General features: G+C 42.8%; 1 protein-coding gene across 1 annotated transcript in view; it reads right to left on the bottom strand.

Moving 5' to 3' along the window:
* Positions 1–19,163, bottom strand: part of TPK1 (thiamin pyrophosphokinase 1) — a 252,862-nt gene that overhangs the window by 61,476 nt on the left and 172,223 nt on the right. The window contains exon 9 of the mRNA XM_086615174.1: positions 2,264–2,375. Within this exon, the coding sequence (XP_086471300.1) occupies positions 2,264–2,375 (112 nt within the window). The remainder of the gene's footprint in view (positions 1–2,263; positions 2,376–19,163) is intronic.

Below are 19,163 nucleotides of genomic sequence, written 5' to 3'. Positions count from 1 at the left end.
ATCCAACCCAGTCACAACTAACCATCTGCTGTATTTGAGATATTGGTTTCCCTTTTGGAGGATGCAACTGAACTTTGTTTTATCAGTATCTGAACAATAACCTGATTCAAAATCTGTATTTGGATGACTAAAGTTTAGCTCTAGTCTCTTGGGCACAAGAGCAGTTTCAGGTTGCAATGACCTTAGTGTCTCAGATAGATTAAACATCTTCAAGGAAGATCAGGACATTTTTGTTTTTATCTATCTACGATGGCAATGCAGAGAAATAAACGAAGGAACTACGACCTGTGAGAAACATGAATACTGAGACTTAAAGTACAGGCTGTAACAGGGTGCAGTGTGCCCATCACTAAGGAAAACATTGTAAAGGTCTAAGGTTTCCTCTTGGAAATAGACAGCAACAAGGACTGGGAGAGGCAGGGATGGTGGTGTCATGTTAACATAAAACAAGAAGGAAACAGTCACTTAAATACTTTTTTTTTCCCTCAGGGAAAAAAAAAAACACCACAAAACAAACAACAAAACAAAAACCAACAAACGAATTAAGCATAATAGAAATCCCTGTAGGTCCATATCCAGCTATGCCTCTAAGCAACCTGAAGAAGTTTATTACAGCACAACTAGAATGATGAACATGGAAGAAACTGGTATCTGAACCCAAGCCTAGATACAAACTTACTAGTTGTTACCATTGCACCTCCCACTGCCTTCCCCTCCAGCTGGCACAGCCAGACTAGTAACCCCTTTCTCCTTAGCTTCAGCAGATCATTGTTCAGTAGTAACAAAGTCATGTCATTTGTGGGAGCAAACACACCATCTTTAAAGCTACCATCTTTCTAATGAACGTCTTGTAAATCTGACGAAATTTATGTCATTAAACTCAAAAAAATTCCGATGTATCTGAAAAATAACTTTTTAAACTAATAATCAAAACCACAAGGAAGGACCACAACCTCACAGTATCCACCTCATTTTGACCCACACAAGAGCCTTTTGCAAAGCGACAAAGGCTTCAGAGATGCTCCCTTCATTAACAGGAGGCTGGTTTGGGCTTCTTTCACCTCACTCAGGAGGGCAGAACATTTACTGAGAAATGAGTAGTCCCTCAGAGCAATGGGCTAGCAAATTCACTGCACAACAGGAGATGAGCAGATGAGATTCAGTACCTTACTTGTCAACTGCACTTATTGGTACAAATGAAAATATTTGACTTTTTTTTTTTCAAATTAAGAGAACGTTTCTTATACAACACATTCAGCTCTTATAATCCAGTTTAAAAGGATGAAAACATCATCACCCAGACAGCTCTTCACCTGGCAAGTCTCTTATGTCCTGAAATCAATGCCATATTTATATTTTTTATCATTAGTGAGCTACTAATGCCTACCACCTCCTTAATTGCACATGCTCAAACCCTCAGTGGAACAAGAGAAGCCCTAGACTAGCCGACCTGCTGCTGGCCGGCACAGTGAGTCAACCTCAGATTAATTATTAGCCAACAAAGGCACTGCACTGCAAACTGTGAGAACCACGTGCCCTTTCTACATGGCATGGCTCTAAAATTTGGCCATCTAAATCACACTGCAAGACCACAGCCTCTCAGTTACTGCTCTGCTTCCCTTAAGTTTTAATGAATCTTTATCTAAAATACTCTGTTATTTTCCTGAGTAAATATATCCTGAATGACTCAGTGTGGGAGGAGGGGGCAGGGGTGTGAAGATTGTTTCAACTGGTCAAGAAATCTTCTTTCTCTACAGATAAATGTCCCTGTTCTATATCAAACGCACCTTTTCCCACGTGAAAATAAGCAAAAGTCCTATTCATTCAGAGTTGACAAACAGACAATATACGTGAAGAAGTTCAGGGAAAGTGAGGTCGCTCCAATAATCTGTATCACATTATTATTTGTCTGTTGTAACTTTATGGCTTATAAGCAGGAGTTTAGGCAGTCGCAGCTTCCCCTCCCTGGAGGGCAATGCATCAAGGCAGTAATGTATCACGACCTCAACAAATGTTCTATTTAAACAGCACAATGACTCCCAAATGGAAAACACGTTTCTGCCTGCGATATCTCAGGTTTAAATATATCTCTTCTTTAAAAAAAGAAAAAAAAAAATCTCATTTCTATTAAAAAATGACCTGGCAGGAATTCACTGCCACGCTCCACCTTCAAACGCGTAAGGCCCTCCAGCTCTGGTGAGGCTGGTGTGAACACGCCGTTAGGATAACATCAAACCCACCGTCCCGGAGGCATCTGACTTACTGAGGTTCCACTTGAGGCCCGTGGTGGTCACGCTCTCGCAGGAGTTCCCGATGGGGATAAGGCCACACCAGGAGCCTTCCAGTCCTGTGTCCACACGCAGCTGGTGCTTGCCCTGCAAGACAGAAGGGCCGCTGGAGTCAGTGCTCGCCAGGGAAACAAACAGCATTTGCCAACAGACCTTGCAATTAAAACAGAAAGTACTTAGATGGAGACAGGTCTAGAATATCCCCCACAGGCTCACGGGTATTTGGCGGCAGGAATTCAGGTCGTTGATATTTACAGAGGGAGGAGAGATGCGTGGTTAGGTTCCAGACCTCAGAGCTTTCAAAAAGCTTGTTTCTGGGCTTTTCTAAGCAGAATCTGGCTTTGCTCATTCTTCCCTGACATTTTCTGAAGAGGCACTTCTGTCAAAGCTAGGTTCTTTATTCCTCTGAAATGAAGGCATCCTGACCCATTTGTTCACTTTTTTCCTCATTTAAACAGCTGTGTATCTCTTCCAAAACAACACTAGTCAAAGCACCGCTGAAACTCCTTCATTATTTTGACAACACCTGTAAAATTTCACGTACTTGTCCATGCATGTACTCCTCCCAGAAGGAAGAATATGTGCAGAAACTTAACTAGGTGCTAGAGAAATTAATCTAAATATTTAGAGTAACATTCTTAAACACTAAGAAAGAACAACAAAGTGAAATTAAACCACATTTTTTGTACATCTAAGATAAATATATCTTGTAACTATCAAGTTCATGAGATGTAGGAGAAGCAGCAACTGTCAATGATGATGGATTTGTGACCAAGCTCTTAATTAGTACCTATAGACCCTGTGTGAACATCTTGCCAGGTATCAGCATACCAACAGTTGCAAGAAAGAGCAGGCAGTAGAAATCTTTTGCAGAACGGGAAAAAAAAAAAAAAAAGCTAAATGTTAAAGTTCTGGCACAATTTGTGTTCTAAGAAAGTAAGAAAGTGTTTATGAAAACCAGCTAGAAGAAAACAGCAAATACAAACAGTGACAAGATCAGTGGAGAAATCATCCTCTCATCTCTTCTACACAGGTAATTTATTCTTTCAAATAAACATGGGCTTCATCTAGGGGAAGGTTAGGATTCTTTGAAATCGAGGTTTCTTGGAGTTTTATTTTATTCTCTTGTGTATGCACAGGGAAATTAAACCCTTGAGCGTGTCTTCTACACACTAGTTCTTCATCATAAATAAAATCAGATATGCCTATTTATTCATATACCAAAATAAAAGAACTCTCTGAAACCTGATGAGTATTCATCAAGTACTTTGGTAAGCAAGAAACCAAGGCTTTACACCGAAAGAAAAAAGAACAGTTGAACTGTAAAACTCAGGTAAATGTCCCAAGCAGCACAAATTCTTTCTCACAAATTTTCGTTTGGTGAATGTATTCGAGCTTTTTTCTTATGTCCGTTTCTCATATGCTCATTCCAAATGCCCTTGCAAATAATAATTCACTAGTTAGAAAGTCAAAATTGGAGGTGAAGTATCTTATTGCTGCGATGTTGATGTCTGAGGCATTCGACAGCTTCTCCTGTTAATGCCAAGTGCATTATGAAGAAACAACTTCAATATATGTCATGCTCTCAGTTAACAAATGAACCTTGGAAAAGCTGTCAATTAGGGAGTATCAGATTGCATAGCTTAAGCCTGTTTGATTGCTTGCAGAGCTACAAGAAAACCAATCCAATATCATCTATCTTCTCAGGGTGTCCAGCTTCACGTGGCGATGAGCCGTGTGTTTCTATAGTGGTTGTGAACGCTCGCCTGCCAAATTCAGAGGTGTAACAAATTCAGGCCTGATAGCCTTTCAGCTATGCAATATGCCATGCTACTTCTCTCTTGCAGTACAGAGGGAGGAGGAAAGGCAGAGGAGATGTACAAGTACAAGCTCTCTCCCTGTGTGATTGCACACATGGTCTATAATGGAGCTGATGATGAAGGAGGGAACAAAGCAGTGGGACTCTCTGTTCCCAACAAAGGTACAGATCGCTTCTCAGAGCTACTTGAGGAGAGGAACAAACTCATTACATTTATCAATTAGTAAAGGTATATGAAAAAGAGAGGTAACAGTAATTGGCCCAACAGAGAACCTGATTAAGTCCTGTATTCTCACAAACTGTGTCTACCTACTGTTAGGTTTGCGTTTCTGATTTGATGACATTCTGGCCCAGCTTACACATAGAGATTCAATTCAAAAGAAGTTTATGCAGAAAGCTGTCTTTCTGTGCTCATGAAATAAATCTTTAAAACAAAAGATGCCATTACCAGAGGCTCGCCAATAGCCAGGGGTTTATCAGGAGTCTTTCAATGTCTGGTATTTCCCCAAAATCCCAGTTCACATGTACCACTGATTATGTGAGAATCTTGACTTTCTTATCTAAAAGGACATTTTCTAGCCCTCGGTTGTTAAGAGAAATTTCAAACTAGGAGCCCAAAGGGCTAAACTCAAAGCAGCAAGTAAACAGGAATTGAAATAATAAAATGCAAATTATTTTTTTAAAAAACCTCTCAACTGTTAAGCCAAACTCATGGCTTAAGGATTGGTTTACTGATATTACACAGGATAGTTTCTAAGATTTTTCTTTAAATAAATTCATAAGATATCTTAATATTATTTGGACAGTTGGGACAGAAAAGGGAAATGATCATTGGGAAAAAAACAAACTCCCCCAAATAACTCACTTATTTTTGCCAAAAAAGATTAATCAGCCAATACGTTTGTATGTTAAGGCTCTAAATTCAAAGCACTGTGAGTCTGCCATGGGGGAAATGAGGCGCCCAAGCTTATCTTCAAATTTTCAAGTACCCATCTTTCAGTCAAGCAAGATGGAACTGAGGATCAGAGTTTGTAATTTGCAAATACAAGTAACAATTTGTTCTATCTAAATCTCTGTGATTAAAGGAACAATTATATACTGGCGCTTGAAATATGAAATTGTTTTCAGTTTCTGCAGAACTCAAAGTTCCAAAACTAGGATTAAAAAGAAAACCAAAGTTTGACTAAATAAATCCCTCCTTCTTAAGTTTCTTTTCCTCTGTAGCAGGTTAACTGAAACATTTTCACGTTTAACTTAAGAATCAAACATTACCATGTTTGAATGATACTGGTGATAAAATAATGGCAAATAATACAGCTACATTGATTTTGATCTTATTAAGTCAGTTTTGAAAAACATTGATCAATCTTCAGCATTGATTTTTTTTTCTTCATTTTGTCTCTGATGCTAGGAAATAAGATCAATCTCTAAGTTCAGCAATAAGAAGAAAATGTCAGAAGATATTTTTACAAATGCTGCATCCATATGGGTTAAACTTTTCCTTTTGATTCTAATCTCTTGTGTTACAAGAAAGTATTTAAGCAGTAGTGGTTAAATAGACCACCACTCCAAAACCATTGTTGCTAAAGAAAGACCTAAAGATATAGTTGTTCTCTGTCACATCTCCTAAATGAACAGAAATCTGATATACTTAACCCTATCCAAGGTTGTAAGGCACTAAAATCCTTAGTCAAAACTCTGCAAGCTGAAAAGCCTATGAACAGTACCAAGATAAACGTCGATAGCTTCTATGCGTGCACAGACACCCCATGGGCACTTCATAAAAGTACAGAGAAAATTATTTCTCCAAGTGCTTTCCAGACCAACCTGAGTGAATGTATTGTAATAAATGTACACTCTAAAACAGACACCAAGTGACAACATGTCATGAAAGAGCAAGAGGATGGGGACTGATCTTCAGGACGGCATTCTGAAGGGACCGGAAAGAGGGAAACCTGGAATCTAGCACGTTGAAACTGGACATGGGAGAGGCATGAAGCCAGTTAACAAGATGCTGGGGAAGAATAAAGAATTAAAATTAAGCTTTAGAAAACAAATTACAAAAGATATAATAAACAGATCTTGGAAACTGCTGAAGGACTAGGACATATGAAAGATAACAGGGAAGGAAAAGAAACAAGTGACAGGATTAGAGGACAGAGCAACCTTATTCTAATTTTCAGGCTGCCCTGATAGTTCGACCAGTACAGATAAATCTAGTGAATAACTTAACTCCTAGAAGCAGCTGATTTTCTAAACGGTATACTTTTATCTGTGCTTGCTGTGAGATCTGGCACTACAGAGAAACAGGATTTCTTGAGATCTGGCCAACTGCCTTACGATACCTTCTCCACCAGCTAGATCTTGTTTTCTTGTTTTCAGTGGTCTTTCGATAAAACATCTTTTTATATCAGCTTCATTTCAGTGATTACTCCATAGATGGCAGCACACACTTGGAAACAACAACAGCAGCAAAAAACTAAATACAGATGTCATAGTGTTACCCAGGGAAAAGACAAAAACCACAATCTGTTTTAGTACATAAACATCTGGGTGCAGAAAATGGTATATACACAAAAGACTCAGGGAATGGGTGGAAATCAACGTGATCACCAAAGACTGCAGCAGAGAGGATGAAGAAAGGAACGAGGATGAAATCAAGCTGAGAACATCTATGTCTAAAATCAAATATCTTTACTGGCAATAAAGCAGAAACAAAGTTCCAGGAATATTTGTACTAATCATCAGTTGTGTAAGAGCTTGACTTAACAATAATAAAAGCTTTTAGGCTGAGATTCTGAGCATAATAAATACAGCCAATTTTTCTAAAAGGATGTATTTAAGAAGAACTGTTTTGTTATAACCTTAAAATATCATCAATTGTCTTCTCAAACAAATACACATAATGCCAAGTTGCTATTACATGAATGCTATTCACAGAACATTATTTGAGCCAACCAGGCTTTTTGTTGCTGTTGACAATAAAAGTATCCACAGTTCCAGTGAAAACTCAGAAGTCTAAAAGCTCTTCTATATCATACCCATGACTGCTTAATCGCATACAGAAAAACCAGTACATTTATTGTACTTCAGAACAATATTCAATAATGTTGGACCCAATCCTGCCAATCCTTACTATTAAATGTTAGCAGTGCTCCTGTACTGGAATGGACGGACTTCAGCGTATCAGTTATTTGAAAGACAAAGCCCCACCAAGCCCACCCTTCAAGAGGAGCACTTCATGAAACGACTCTATAGCAAATAAAATCCCAGGCAGTAGAGAAAGAATAAATTATAATCATTATTAGACCCAATTAATGAACACATCTGCTTCAAACCAATTTATGACAAGAGCATAGAAAGAAATCCCCGTGGAGGTAAGTGCCACTAAAGCGAAAAGATTTACTATACCCTGAGGTTATGCATTTAAGTGGTGGCTACTATATATCTAATGTACAAATTATCCACAAAGAGTAACTGATCCCAGAGTTTCACACATTCACACATGAACTCTTTCTACAGACCCAGTAAAACCCTCCTGAGAGAAGTTCCCATGTAATATCGATGACATGTCTTACGGAGCACGGGAGGTGCATCCCTTGTTTGCCCATCACCTGTTGCAGTGTAGCAAGTGAAAACAGCTCTTTCTTCTGCAGTCAAGTCTGTACGACTGACAAGAAAACAGTGATCATAGGTGCAAAAAACGTGAAGGTCTATTTCTCTCTAGAGACTGCGAACAGTTAAAACCGCCAGCGGTGTAGACACTGCTAACATACACACAAATGAAGTGATGAAAACACTTTATCAAGCAAATAAAATATCTGGGAATACAAAAGCTACTTTAAAAGGGAGTTTGGGTGGTTTAATTTCTTTTCTCAGAGATATCTTAAAGACTGACAAATGCCATAAATACTAATTCTTGTTCTACTCTGAATACCACCCTAAGGAAAAACTCATTTTGTTGAAACTTCCCACTCGTAAATGGAATTCCACAACATTTTCTTCAGTCTACCATAAATCAATGCAAAATACACCACAAATGCAGCATGAAACTACAGTGATCAAGAACTGGCTGGTCCTTCTTTAAATTCAAGCAAGCCTTACACTGGCCCAGTGTGACATTTTATCCTTGAGCTTGTGCATTTGATGCCCTATCCTCAGCAGGCCCATCGGTATAGGTTTAATTAGCATTTTTAGTGATACTTTAGAAAAATCAGAATCATTTTCTTTATATCCATTTATGAGACTACAGAGTGTAATAGATTGCAGATAAGAGTGAAAAGTAGACAAGCTGCTGAAGATTTCATATTGTCTGCATAATTATTATGCAATGTTGCGGTTAAATTGTCAATCTAGAGGGGCCTTTACTAAGGGCACTAATATTCTCTAATTCCTAAGTGATGAAAATTACTGCATAATCTTTCTCACCATCCACCAGTTCATAACACATATAGTGTCACCGCTCATTCTTTTTTGTGCATTTCTACAGGAGAAGAGTCCAGAGGATCTCTCCTACCTAGACAACATTCTCTTATTTTCCTTGTGTCATGGTTTTAGGCTGATCCAGCAACTAAAACTCACACAGTCTCTCCTTCTCCAGTAAAGTGGAGAGGAGAAAAATACAATAAAGGGACTGAGGGTTGAGACAAGAACAGAGGGAGCACCCACCAACCATGGTCCCGGGCAAAACAGACAGGGCTTTCTCAAAGAAAAACAGTTTATTAATGGTTACTTAGAAGGACAAAGGGAAACAAAACCGATTACTCAAGAGGACAGGAAGAAACAAAACCAGATCTTAAAACTGACACCTTCCCCGCCACCCCCTTTCCTTTTCCTCCCGGCTCTACCTCCTCCCCCCAGCAGCACAGGGGGCAGGGACCGGGGGAGCGCAGGTCAGTTCATTCCGTGCTGTTACTGCTGCTTCTTTCTTAAAGGAGAAGGAGTCCTTACACCCTTTTCCCCTGCTCCAGTGGATCCCCTACCCACGAGGAAAAATCCACAAACTTCTCCAGCATGAGTCCAGCCCACTGGAAACAATCCTTCTCCACAGATTGCTCCAGCGTGGGCTTTACCACAGTCTCGGATACTTAGGGAGTTGTAGCCACTCGCTCCGGCATGGGTCATCACGCAGACTCCAGATGCCTCTCTGCCTTGTCGTGTGTCCCAACATGACCATCCTCAGGCTCAGGCAAGTGGGTCTCTGCTCCACCTTCTCCCCACAGGCTGCAAGTGGGTCTCTGCTCCACCGAGGCCATCCTGGTTGCAGCGGGGCCGCCTGCTATCTCACCATCAGCCGCAGGGGAAACTCGGCTCCGGCACACCTCCTCCCGCTCCATCCTCACTGACCTGGTGTCGATGCAGCTGTTTCTCTCAGATCTCAGTCCTCTCCAGGTGAACTCAGCCCAGTGGGCACCCCGGGAGTGGGGTGCCCCCGAGTTCCCCAGCTGGCTCCGCCGCCGCCATTCTCCATGGGCGGCGCCGGCCCGACGCAGGCAGCGGCCCGGCCGGGAGCCAGGGAGCGGGGGCAGTGCCCTCCTCCCTTCTCTGGTCGATCCTGGGCGAAGCACCTTTTCCGGTTCCTTTGTCCTGACTTAAATAGGGATATTTGCAGAGGCGCCCTATTGGCTCAACCCCGAGGGGGATGGCAGTCTGATCTGGTGGCCAGAACTAAGCCTAACCCGGTTCCAAAACCGGGCAGGTCACAGGGAGCAAAACCCCTCTCCTGCCACCAGAACCCCCACCCCCTCCACATCAAACCATGACACCTTGGTATTAGAGAAGCACAGGAGTTAATGTAAAAAAAATATGCTAGTGCTCACCTAACCTGTGGCAAGAAACGACGTCTTCTCCATAGCACTGAATTACGAAGCATTGCTGGAAGACATCTTCATTCTACATAGGAATACACAATTTTTGTGCAAGTATATAGTGCTAGGGTTTTTTGTTTTGTTTTTTTGAAAGTAAGTGCTTAGGGTCTGTTGCTATACGAGAAAAAAATATAGTTACCGAGCCTAATGCATATCAGTGTTTACTATTAAATGCTACAGAAAATATTTGATAATATTTTTTTTCTTGCCCAGGTTGCTCTGATCAGGTTGCTTTCTCTTCCCTATTACAGCTAATCTGTCTTCCCATTCACATAGTTCTCCACGGTCCCTCCTGTGCTGGAGCCTATCATGTCCTATTTAGTGGGAAAAGATTAACTGATAAATTTTTCCTTTCCTTAACTACTGACCACCTGAATCTTGTCTGGCTGTTGTAGCAGGTGCCTTTGTGACTTCCTCTAAGATTCAAATCTGTGTATCTGTTCTCAGAAATCTTCCCAGACATATTGGTAAATGCCTGTAGCATTCCTCCTCTAAAATCTCACTTGGAAATCTCTATTACGTAAGTAAGAAAAATGATCAACAGGCTGCTGGTCAACATCTTCTTACAGCTTCTTGTACTCCTCAATCTACATCCATGTGATGCCCTTGCTTTATTCTGTGTTATTAGATGCAGCAACTCATGAGCCCACAAATCTTATATACCACCACGCTTTTAGTAGAACTGGCTTCATATCTGGGGCTCCACGTTAGGATTAGGGGCTTCATAAAAGCATGGACTCTGTAATATTCTTCGGTGCAAACTGAGGGACAGACTTCTTTGCATTGAGCAGGGGAATCTCACAAATGTTCTTTCCTCCCTCTCATTTTCGACTTTCACATACCTCTAGGTGAAAGGGAGAGAGGTGCTCTCTCAGTGAAGAATGAACTTTTGAGACAATTTTAAGCACTCCGTCTTGATCTCTTGTCCTCCTGAGTTTGGCTGGGCTAGAGTTAACGTTTTGCAGGAAGCTAGGAGGGGACACAAGGTGGGCAGCTGACCCAGACTCCGGGGTGGGGGAGTTATTCGATACCATATGATGTCACGGTCTGAGTATACACTGGGGGAGCTATCTGAGGGAGAGGTATTGCACTTGCCAATTGGGAGCGGGCTGAATTCCGTGTTCCGCGTAGTAAGCAATTGTACTGCTCGTTTTGTATTGCTCTTTTATTAGTATTATTGTGGTTACTATCCCTTCTTGTTTTTTCGGGGTGTCCTATTAAACTGCCCTTATCCCAACCCACAAGTTTTACCATTTTCTTCCGATTTTCTCCTCTCATCCCACTGCAGGGAGGAGTGAGTGAGTGGCGGCGTGGTTGCTTAGCTGCCGGCTGGGCTAATCCCCAACATCTCTGTAACAGGAAGGAATAATTTGCTGTTATTATGAAGATATTCATTGAGCCAGGATAAGAAACCGCATCTATTTCCAGTAGACCTGGAACTAGTTTCTGCTTTACAACAGCAGGCTTTGAGGAAGTGCTATGCCCCAGATCTTGCGCTAGCAATGACTGCTTCTCTCTACACCCCTGTTGCTCAGGTCAGGAAGAACAAATATAATTAAACTTCAAGCTGGCCATTCAAACGTATTTTTTTTCTCCTCTTTTTACCCCTTTCTCCCCATTTTCTTACATAGCTAAGTGGTCAGTTGGAGATTACCATCCACACAAAAATTTCTTCTTTTCTTGGAGCACATAGTAGGGAAATAGAATACTGTACTACCCCGAACTCCGTTTCCTCCTTTATGAATCACACTCAGATAGGGGTGTGAAGTTTATTTGCAACAGACTTTTTACAATGGATATAGCTTCAGTTCTCTTGCCTTTCAGTGGGACTTGCACCCACGTCATCAGTGACAGATTTGGTCTCCAGAATACAGAGGAATATTCACAAACACGCTAAAATCATTCAAAGTAGGCCAACCTGAGTCCTAGATCCTTGACAGTGATTTCTTACCATAAACAAATACAGTCAGCCTGGCATCTTTTCTCACAAGACTTTGAAGCTCTGAAAGCTGAATGCATCTTTCCAGCACATTTGTCATCACAGTTATAATTCTGATGGAGCATCCCAAAAGAATTATACTGGTATATTTAAAACGCCACCAAAAGGCAGAAGAAATTGTACAGTGTAGCAGACAATGAAAGAACAAAATCCTCAGATGGCACTTACTTTCTGACTTCCTTAGACCTATGTGGAAGAACTTTTATATTCCCCAAAGGAAGATTCAAAATTATCAACATGCTGACAGCATACTCAGCCTTAGCATGACATGGTGCAATGAGAAAAAAGACAGAGTTGCTACCCTAGGAATTCAAGACAGCAAATTTTGAGGTATTCTAGAAGCTACTTAGAAGTGTGCCCTGGGAATCTGCTTTTGAGGGCTTAGAGGTCCATGAGTGCTGGTCAGTTTTTAAGAACTACCTTTTCAAAGCACAGGAGCATGCAATCCTATTGTTTCTGAAGTCAAGCAAGTGGGGCAGGAGACCAGCTTGGCTGAACAGGGAACTGCTTGTGGAACTCAAGAGGAAAAGAAATTGGGTGATCTCTGGAACCAAGGTCAGGCTTTGCAGGAAGCTTACAGAGCCGTGGTTTGCATATGCAGGGAGAAGACATGAAAGGTCAAAGCTGAACTGGAGCTGAAACTGGCCAGTGTTGTGTCAAACAACAAGAAAGGCTTTCTTAAGTATGCGACTAGCAAGAGGAGGTCCAAGGAAAATATTGGACTGATACTTGTTGAAGATGGTCATCTGACAAATAGGGATGAAAAAACATAGAGCCATTCAATTATTTTGCCTCTCTCTTTAATAATAGAACTTGGGTTGCCTGGTCCTCTGAGTTGGACCATGACTGCAGAAACAGTGATTTTCCATTTGTGGACAATGACACTGTAAAGGACCAATTGTATCAGTTTAATGTTCCTAAATCCATGGAGTCTGATGAGATTCATCCCAGAGTACTAAAGGAGCTAGTGGATTTACAGCAGGACCCCTCTTAATCATCTATCACAGGTTTTGGGATTTTAGGGAGGTCCCCCCTGACTAGAAGTTAGTCAATGATACTGCAATTCACAAGAAAGGTGTGAGGGAAGACTGAGGAAACTACAGATGTCAGTCTAACCTCAGTACCTGGAAGAATTATGGAGATCATCATACTGGGTGGATTGAAAGACATTTAAAGGACCAGGCAATCATCAGGCCTACTCAACATGGGTTAAGAAAGTGAAAGTTCTGTTTAATTTGATATCCTTCCATGAAAAGGTCAACTGCATAGTGGGTTCAAAGGAAGTTGGTGGATGTAGTTTTTATTAAGCTGTTTGATACTATCCCTCACAGCATTCTTCTGGACAAGTCATCCAACTGTGAGATGAGCAGGTAGATAGTGCGCTGGGTGATGAAGTGGCTGAATGGCAGGGCTCAAAGGGTTGCAGTGAATGGGGCAACATCTGGCTGGCAACCAGTCACCAGCAGTGTTCCTCAGGGTGCAATTCTAGGGCCAGTTCTGTTCAATCTTGTTATCAATGATCTGGATTCAGGAGTCATCCTACATGGATCTGATGGATCAGCAGGCAGAAGGAGAGCTACATTCTCCTACAACAGCTTGTGTCCTGTGAAGCATCTCCAAGGGATCAAAGCAGGGAAAGCCAGCCTTGGAAGGTCAGAAGTTTCAGCCTGACTAAGCCTGCAGAAAGTATCGACCCCTGTTTGGAATCTGCTAAGTGTGAAAAGCTGAGTTGTGACTTGCAGGAGAAGTGTGCTCCTGGGAGGCTTCTCTTCCTTCATAGACTTGTAGAATGGTTTGGCTGGGAAGGGACATTAAAGAACACCTAGTTCCAATGCCCCGGCCATGCACAGGGACACCCTCCACCACACCAGGTTGCCCAAAGCCTCATCCAACCTAGCCTTTAGTGCGTCTAGGGAAGAGGCAGCCATAACTTCTCTAGCCAACCTGTTCTAGTACCTCATCATCCTCGAAGTGAAGAATATCCTCCTTAGATCTGATCTAAATCTCCCCTCTTTCAGTTAAAATCCATTGCCCCTTTGCGTCCAGTTCTGGAGCCCCCAACATAAGAAGGACATGGACCAGTTGGAGAGGGTCCAGAGAAGGGCCACCAAGATGATGAGAGGGCTGGAGCACCTTTCCTATGAGGACAGGCTGAAAGAGTTGGGGCTGTTCAGCCTGGAGAAGAGAAGGCTCCGGGGTGACCTTATAGCAGTCTTCCAGTACCTCAAGGGGGCCTACAAGAAAGATGGGGAGAGGCTGTTCAGGAGGGCCTGTTGTGATAGGACAAGGGGTAATGGTTTTAAAATAGAGGGAGGTAGATTCAGGTTGGATATTAGGAAAAAATTTTTTACCATGAGAGTTGTAGAACACTGGAACAGGTTGCCCAGAGAGGTAGTGGATGCTCCATCCCTGGAGATGTTCAAGGCCAGGTTGGATGAGGCCCTGAGCAACCTGATCTAGTTGGAGACATCCCTGTTCCTTGCAGGGGGGTTGGACTAGATGACCTTTGAAGGTCCCTTCCAGCCCTAACCATTCTATGATTCTATGATTCTATCACTACACGTCCTTGCAAAAAGTCCCTCTCCAGCTTTCTCGTAGGCCCCCTTTAAGTATTGGAAGGCTGCTAGAAAGCCTTCCTGGACCTTTGCTCCAGGCTGAACCCCAACTTTTATTTTATTTTATCTTATTTTATTTTACCTTATTTTAATTATTTTATTATATTTTACTTTCCTTTTAGCTTATTATATTTTACTTTATTTTATAATAATTTATTTTATTTTTCTTTTATATTATTTTTACTTTATTTTGCACTACTTTATTTTGTTTTATTATCTTTTATCTTATTTTATTTTATTTTACTTTTATATTTTATGTTGATTTATTTTATTTTACTTTATTTTTTCTGTTTGCATTTTATTTTACTTGATCTAATCTTATTTCTTTATCTTATTTTATTTTGGTTTTTTATTTTATCTTATTTTATTATATTTTATTTCATTTTACTTTTATCTTATTTTACTTTATTTAGCATTACTTTATTTTTTCTTATTTCATTTTATTTATCCAATTTTTAAAAATTTTATTTCATCTTAATCTTTTCTTACTTTGCTTTTCTTTTATTTTACTTTATTTTATTTTACTTTATTTTATTTTACTTTATTTTATTTTACTTTATTTTATTTTACTTTATTTTATTTTATCTTATTTTATTTTACTTTACCTAATTTTATTTTACTTTATTTTTTCTTGTTTCATTTTATTTTACTTCATATCTAACCTTATTCTTGATTTCATAGATTTCATAGATTTTCTAGGTTGGAAAAGACCTTAGAGATCATCCAGTCCAACTGTCCCTAATCTCCCATTAAACCATATCGCTAAGTAGTTCATCCACCCTTTTCTTAAACACATCCAGGGATGGGGACTCAACCACCTCCCTGGGCAGCCTATTCCAGTGGCTGACAACCCTTTCAGAGAAGAAATACTTCCTAACATCCAACCTGAATCTCCCCTGACTAAGCTTATGCCCATTTCCTCTTGTTCTATCACTCAACACTAATGTAAAGAGCCCTTCCCCTACCTCCCCACCATCTTTTCTCAAGTATTTATAGGCCGTAATCAGGTCTCCCCTCAGCCTCCTCTTCTCCAGGCTAAACAGCCCCAACTCCCTCAGCCGCTCCTCATAAGTTTTATTTTCCAGCCCCTTGACCAGTTTAGTCGCCCTTCTTTGGACTCGCTCCAGGAGCTCAATATCTCTCTTAAAGCGAGGGGCCTGAAACTGGACACAATATTCCAGGTGCGGCCTCACCAGTGCCGAGTACAGGGGCAGGATCACTTCCCTGTTCCTGCTGGTCACACTATTCTTGATACACGCCAGTATCCCATTGGCCTTTTTGGCCACCTGGGCACACTGCTGGCTCATATCAAGCCGGTAGTCAACCAAGACCCCCAGGTCCTTCTCCGCCAGGCAGCTCTCCAGCCACTCTTCCCCGAGCCTATAGCGATGCTTGGGGTTTTTATACCCCAAGTGAAGGACTCTGCACTTGGCCTTATTAAAGCTCATGCCATTGGCCTCAGCCCAACGATCCAGTCTGTTCAAATCCCTCTGAAGGGCCTCCCTACCTTCGAGCAGATCAACACAGCCTCCCAGCTTGGTGTCGTCCGCAAATTTACTGAGGGTACATTCAATCCCCTCATCCAGGTCATTGATAAAGATGTTAAACAGAACTGGACCCAGCACTGAGCCCTGGGGAACCCCACTGGTGACCGGCCTCCAGCCGGATTTAGCCCCATTTACCACCACTCTTTGGGCCCGGCCATCCAGCCAGTTTTTAACCCAAAGGAGGGTGTGCCTATCCAGGCCAGCAGTTATCAGTTTCTCAACCAGAACACTATGAGAAACTGTATCAAAGGCTTTACTGAGGTCAAGGAAAACTACATCCACAGCCCTTCCCTCATCAACCAGGCGGGTCACCCTGTCATAGAAGGTGATCAGGTTTGATTGGCAAGACCTGCCTTTCATAAACCCATGTTGACTGGGCGTGATCACCTGGTTAACCTGTATGTGCTCATATATATCTTTTCTACGTTATTCTATGTATTGTAGGTTTATGAGATTTTTCAGAGCCTCTGGCAAGGGGCCGTGCTCAGTGCTGCAGAGGAAGGCAAAAAACCCCCAGGGACACTTACTGGCCCAGTGTGGGGGGAAAAAAAGCCTTCCTCCCCCCGGATGTGGGGCACGAGAGGCCATCCTGGTGGCGCATGAGCAGCAGGTGGTGATCCAGCCAAAAGGGACCGGAGGAGCCCTGACAAGTGGTCCTGCTCGATGCTGCAGAGGAAGGCAAAAAACCCCCGGGGACCAGGGCCAATCTGCCCCAGGGGAAAATTCCTTCCTGACCCCAACACTGGCGATCGGCTGTTCCCTGAGCATGGGAGCAAGACCTGCTGCCTCCTCCCACAGCCTGCTCACGCCTCCCAGGAGGTGCCCAAGCCCTGTTCTCCATCAACCTGGAGCCATCTCAGGGGCTTCTGAGAGCGGCCAAAGGCCCCCGGCCTGATTGACCTTGCAGGCAAAAATCCTTCCCATGCCTGGCAGGGCGCCAGTGGGTGCTCCAAAGCACTGGGACCTCTGGAAACATCTCTGCATCCCCCTTCTTAGAGCTCTCGCCCCTGGCTCTGTAGGCCAAGAGGATGGCGAGCTCTGCAGTGCTCCTCAAGAAGGCATTCCCTTGGTCTTCATTGCTCTCTAGCTGAAAAAGCCTGATAGCCTCAGGCACCTCCAGGAGTAGCTGGTGCTTCTCTCCTCCAGCAGCCCTGTGCAGCTTCTGGTCTTCTTCTCTCAGACCTCTCCAAGTAATTCCACAAGTGGTGCAGCTTCTGGTCTTCTTCTCTCAGACCTCTCCAAGTAATCCCACCGGCTCGCCAGCCAGATGCCTTCAGGCTGCCCTCTGGCCAGCTCTGGCTGCGGGCACAGGTGACGCCCCCTTTTATAGTGCCCGGGGCCATTGTGACTGCGCGTTGCCGGGTGCTGGCACTGTGACATGGGGGGCGCAGGCCCCGCCCCCCGGGCGCAGGCCCCGCCCCCGGGCACAGGCCCCACCCCCCGGGCACAGGCCCCGCCCCCTCCCCTCCCCCCAGCACCTTCCAGGAGGCTCTGGCTGCTGCCCTGAGGCCATCCCTGTGCCCAGGGGCTGTCCCTGCCCCTGGTGTCCTGCACTGGGCACAGCTATGGGTGTCCCTGACACACCCTCTGCCACTCTGCTCCCGGGGACAATCCCAGGGCTGTTTCTCTTCTCTCCGGCCAGGGCAGAGCCATCCCTGCAGCCCAGAGACCACCTCTGTCAGCCGTCCCCTCCCTGTGCCAGAGCTAATGGCCGTGAGGCCGCGTGGAGAGGAGGACCAGGGACTCCATCTGGCTGGACACAGATCCGGGCAGTATGAGGGGGGATGTTTTTGGGATCCGCAGCCTGGAGGAAAGCCAAAGTGTAACCACAGCCATAGGTTGGCATGGACAGTGCCAACAGACCACCATGGAAGTAAAACACGCTTAGAAAAACAAGGGAGCAGAGGTTACACTGGTGTGGTGGAAAGGCTGGTCATTCTGCACTAGATTTCAAGCAGAAAAAAATAAAAGAACGAAGAATTCAGATCTCTCAGCTTTCCATTGCAAACACAAACATAGCTAGACAGCAGAAATGTCACATTTGACTGTTAAGTAAGACTAGAGAATTAAAAGCAAAGCTTTGTTGGAGTATCAAAAGTTTTGGGGTAGCAGAACTTTTATCAAACTAGAGTGAAACTGCTGGCAAACAAAAATGATAAAGCTTTTGAGAATTTAAATAAGAGTGAGAAGGAAAGCTGACAGGTGCTAAGGAGCACTCAGGTCAGACAAACACATCTGCCAGGGACATCAGCAACATAAAGGTAACTTTGAATCCGTTAGTGGAGGACAAGACAAAAAATCAGAGTTGAAATGAAGGAGGTGCAAGCTGGAATCACAGAAGTAATTTCCATAGGGGAAAAAAATCCACTTGGCGTGATGAGGGATCTAAATAAAAGTATGCCTATATATATAATGAGGGAAAACTTTAAGAGTTTAAAGCTATGAAATAGAAACACGCATACTAGTAGGCTTTTAGTATTGGCAGTTCATAGTGTGTATACATTAACATTTTATTTCAGATCAGGAAGGGTGTTTTGTTTTGGTTTTTTTTTTAAAAAAACACACAAATACTCTGGACTGTCTCCGCACACTGTGCTTTGATGCACAGTGAGCTGCAGCATGCACAGCAAATTCCTTCTGGACAAAGCTAAACTGGAAGATGCTCTTCAGAAGAGCACTTAAAGTGCTCCACTCACCAACTGGCATTCACAGAATCGCAGACCCAGACTAGGGACTAGTCTGAAATAAAACATCCTGAAACGTGTGCAGTGTGGACACCAGTCACCATGAAGTGTTTCACTCCTAAGAACCTCTGCACTGCTTGTTAACGTAGACACAGAGTCTGGAGATGAAGGAGGTCTAAGACAAATGTGATAATAGTTAGAAGGCAACATCATCTGCCTCCACAGAAAGCAGCAAATGATTACATTCAGCAAGATTTAGGAAATTCTTGGTATCTTGAAACCATTTATGTGATGTCCTTTCCAACAATCTGTAAATGCTGTACAGTGGCATGACACAGCCTTTG

Source organism: Tauraco erythrolophus, chromosome 7, assembly GCF_009769465.1.
Source record: "Tauraco erythrolophus isolate bTauEry1 chromosome 7, bTauEry1.pri, whole genome shotgun sequence".
Lineage (NCBI taxonomy): Eukaryota > Metazoa > Chordata > Aves > Musophagiformes > Musophagidae > Tauraco > Tauraco erythrolophus.
This window is presented reverse-complemented; position numbering and strand designations above follow the sequence as displayed.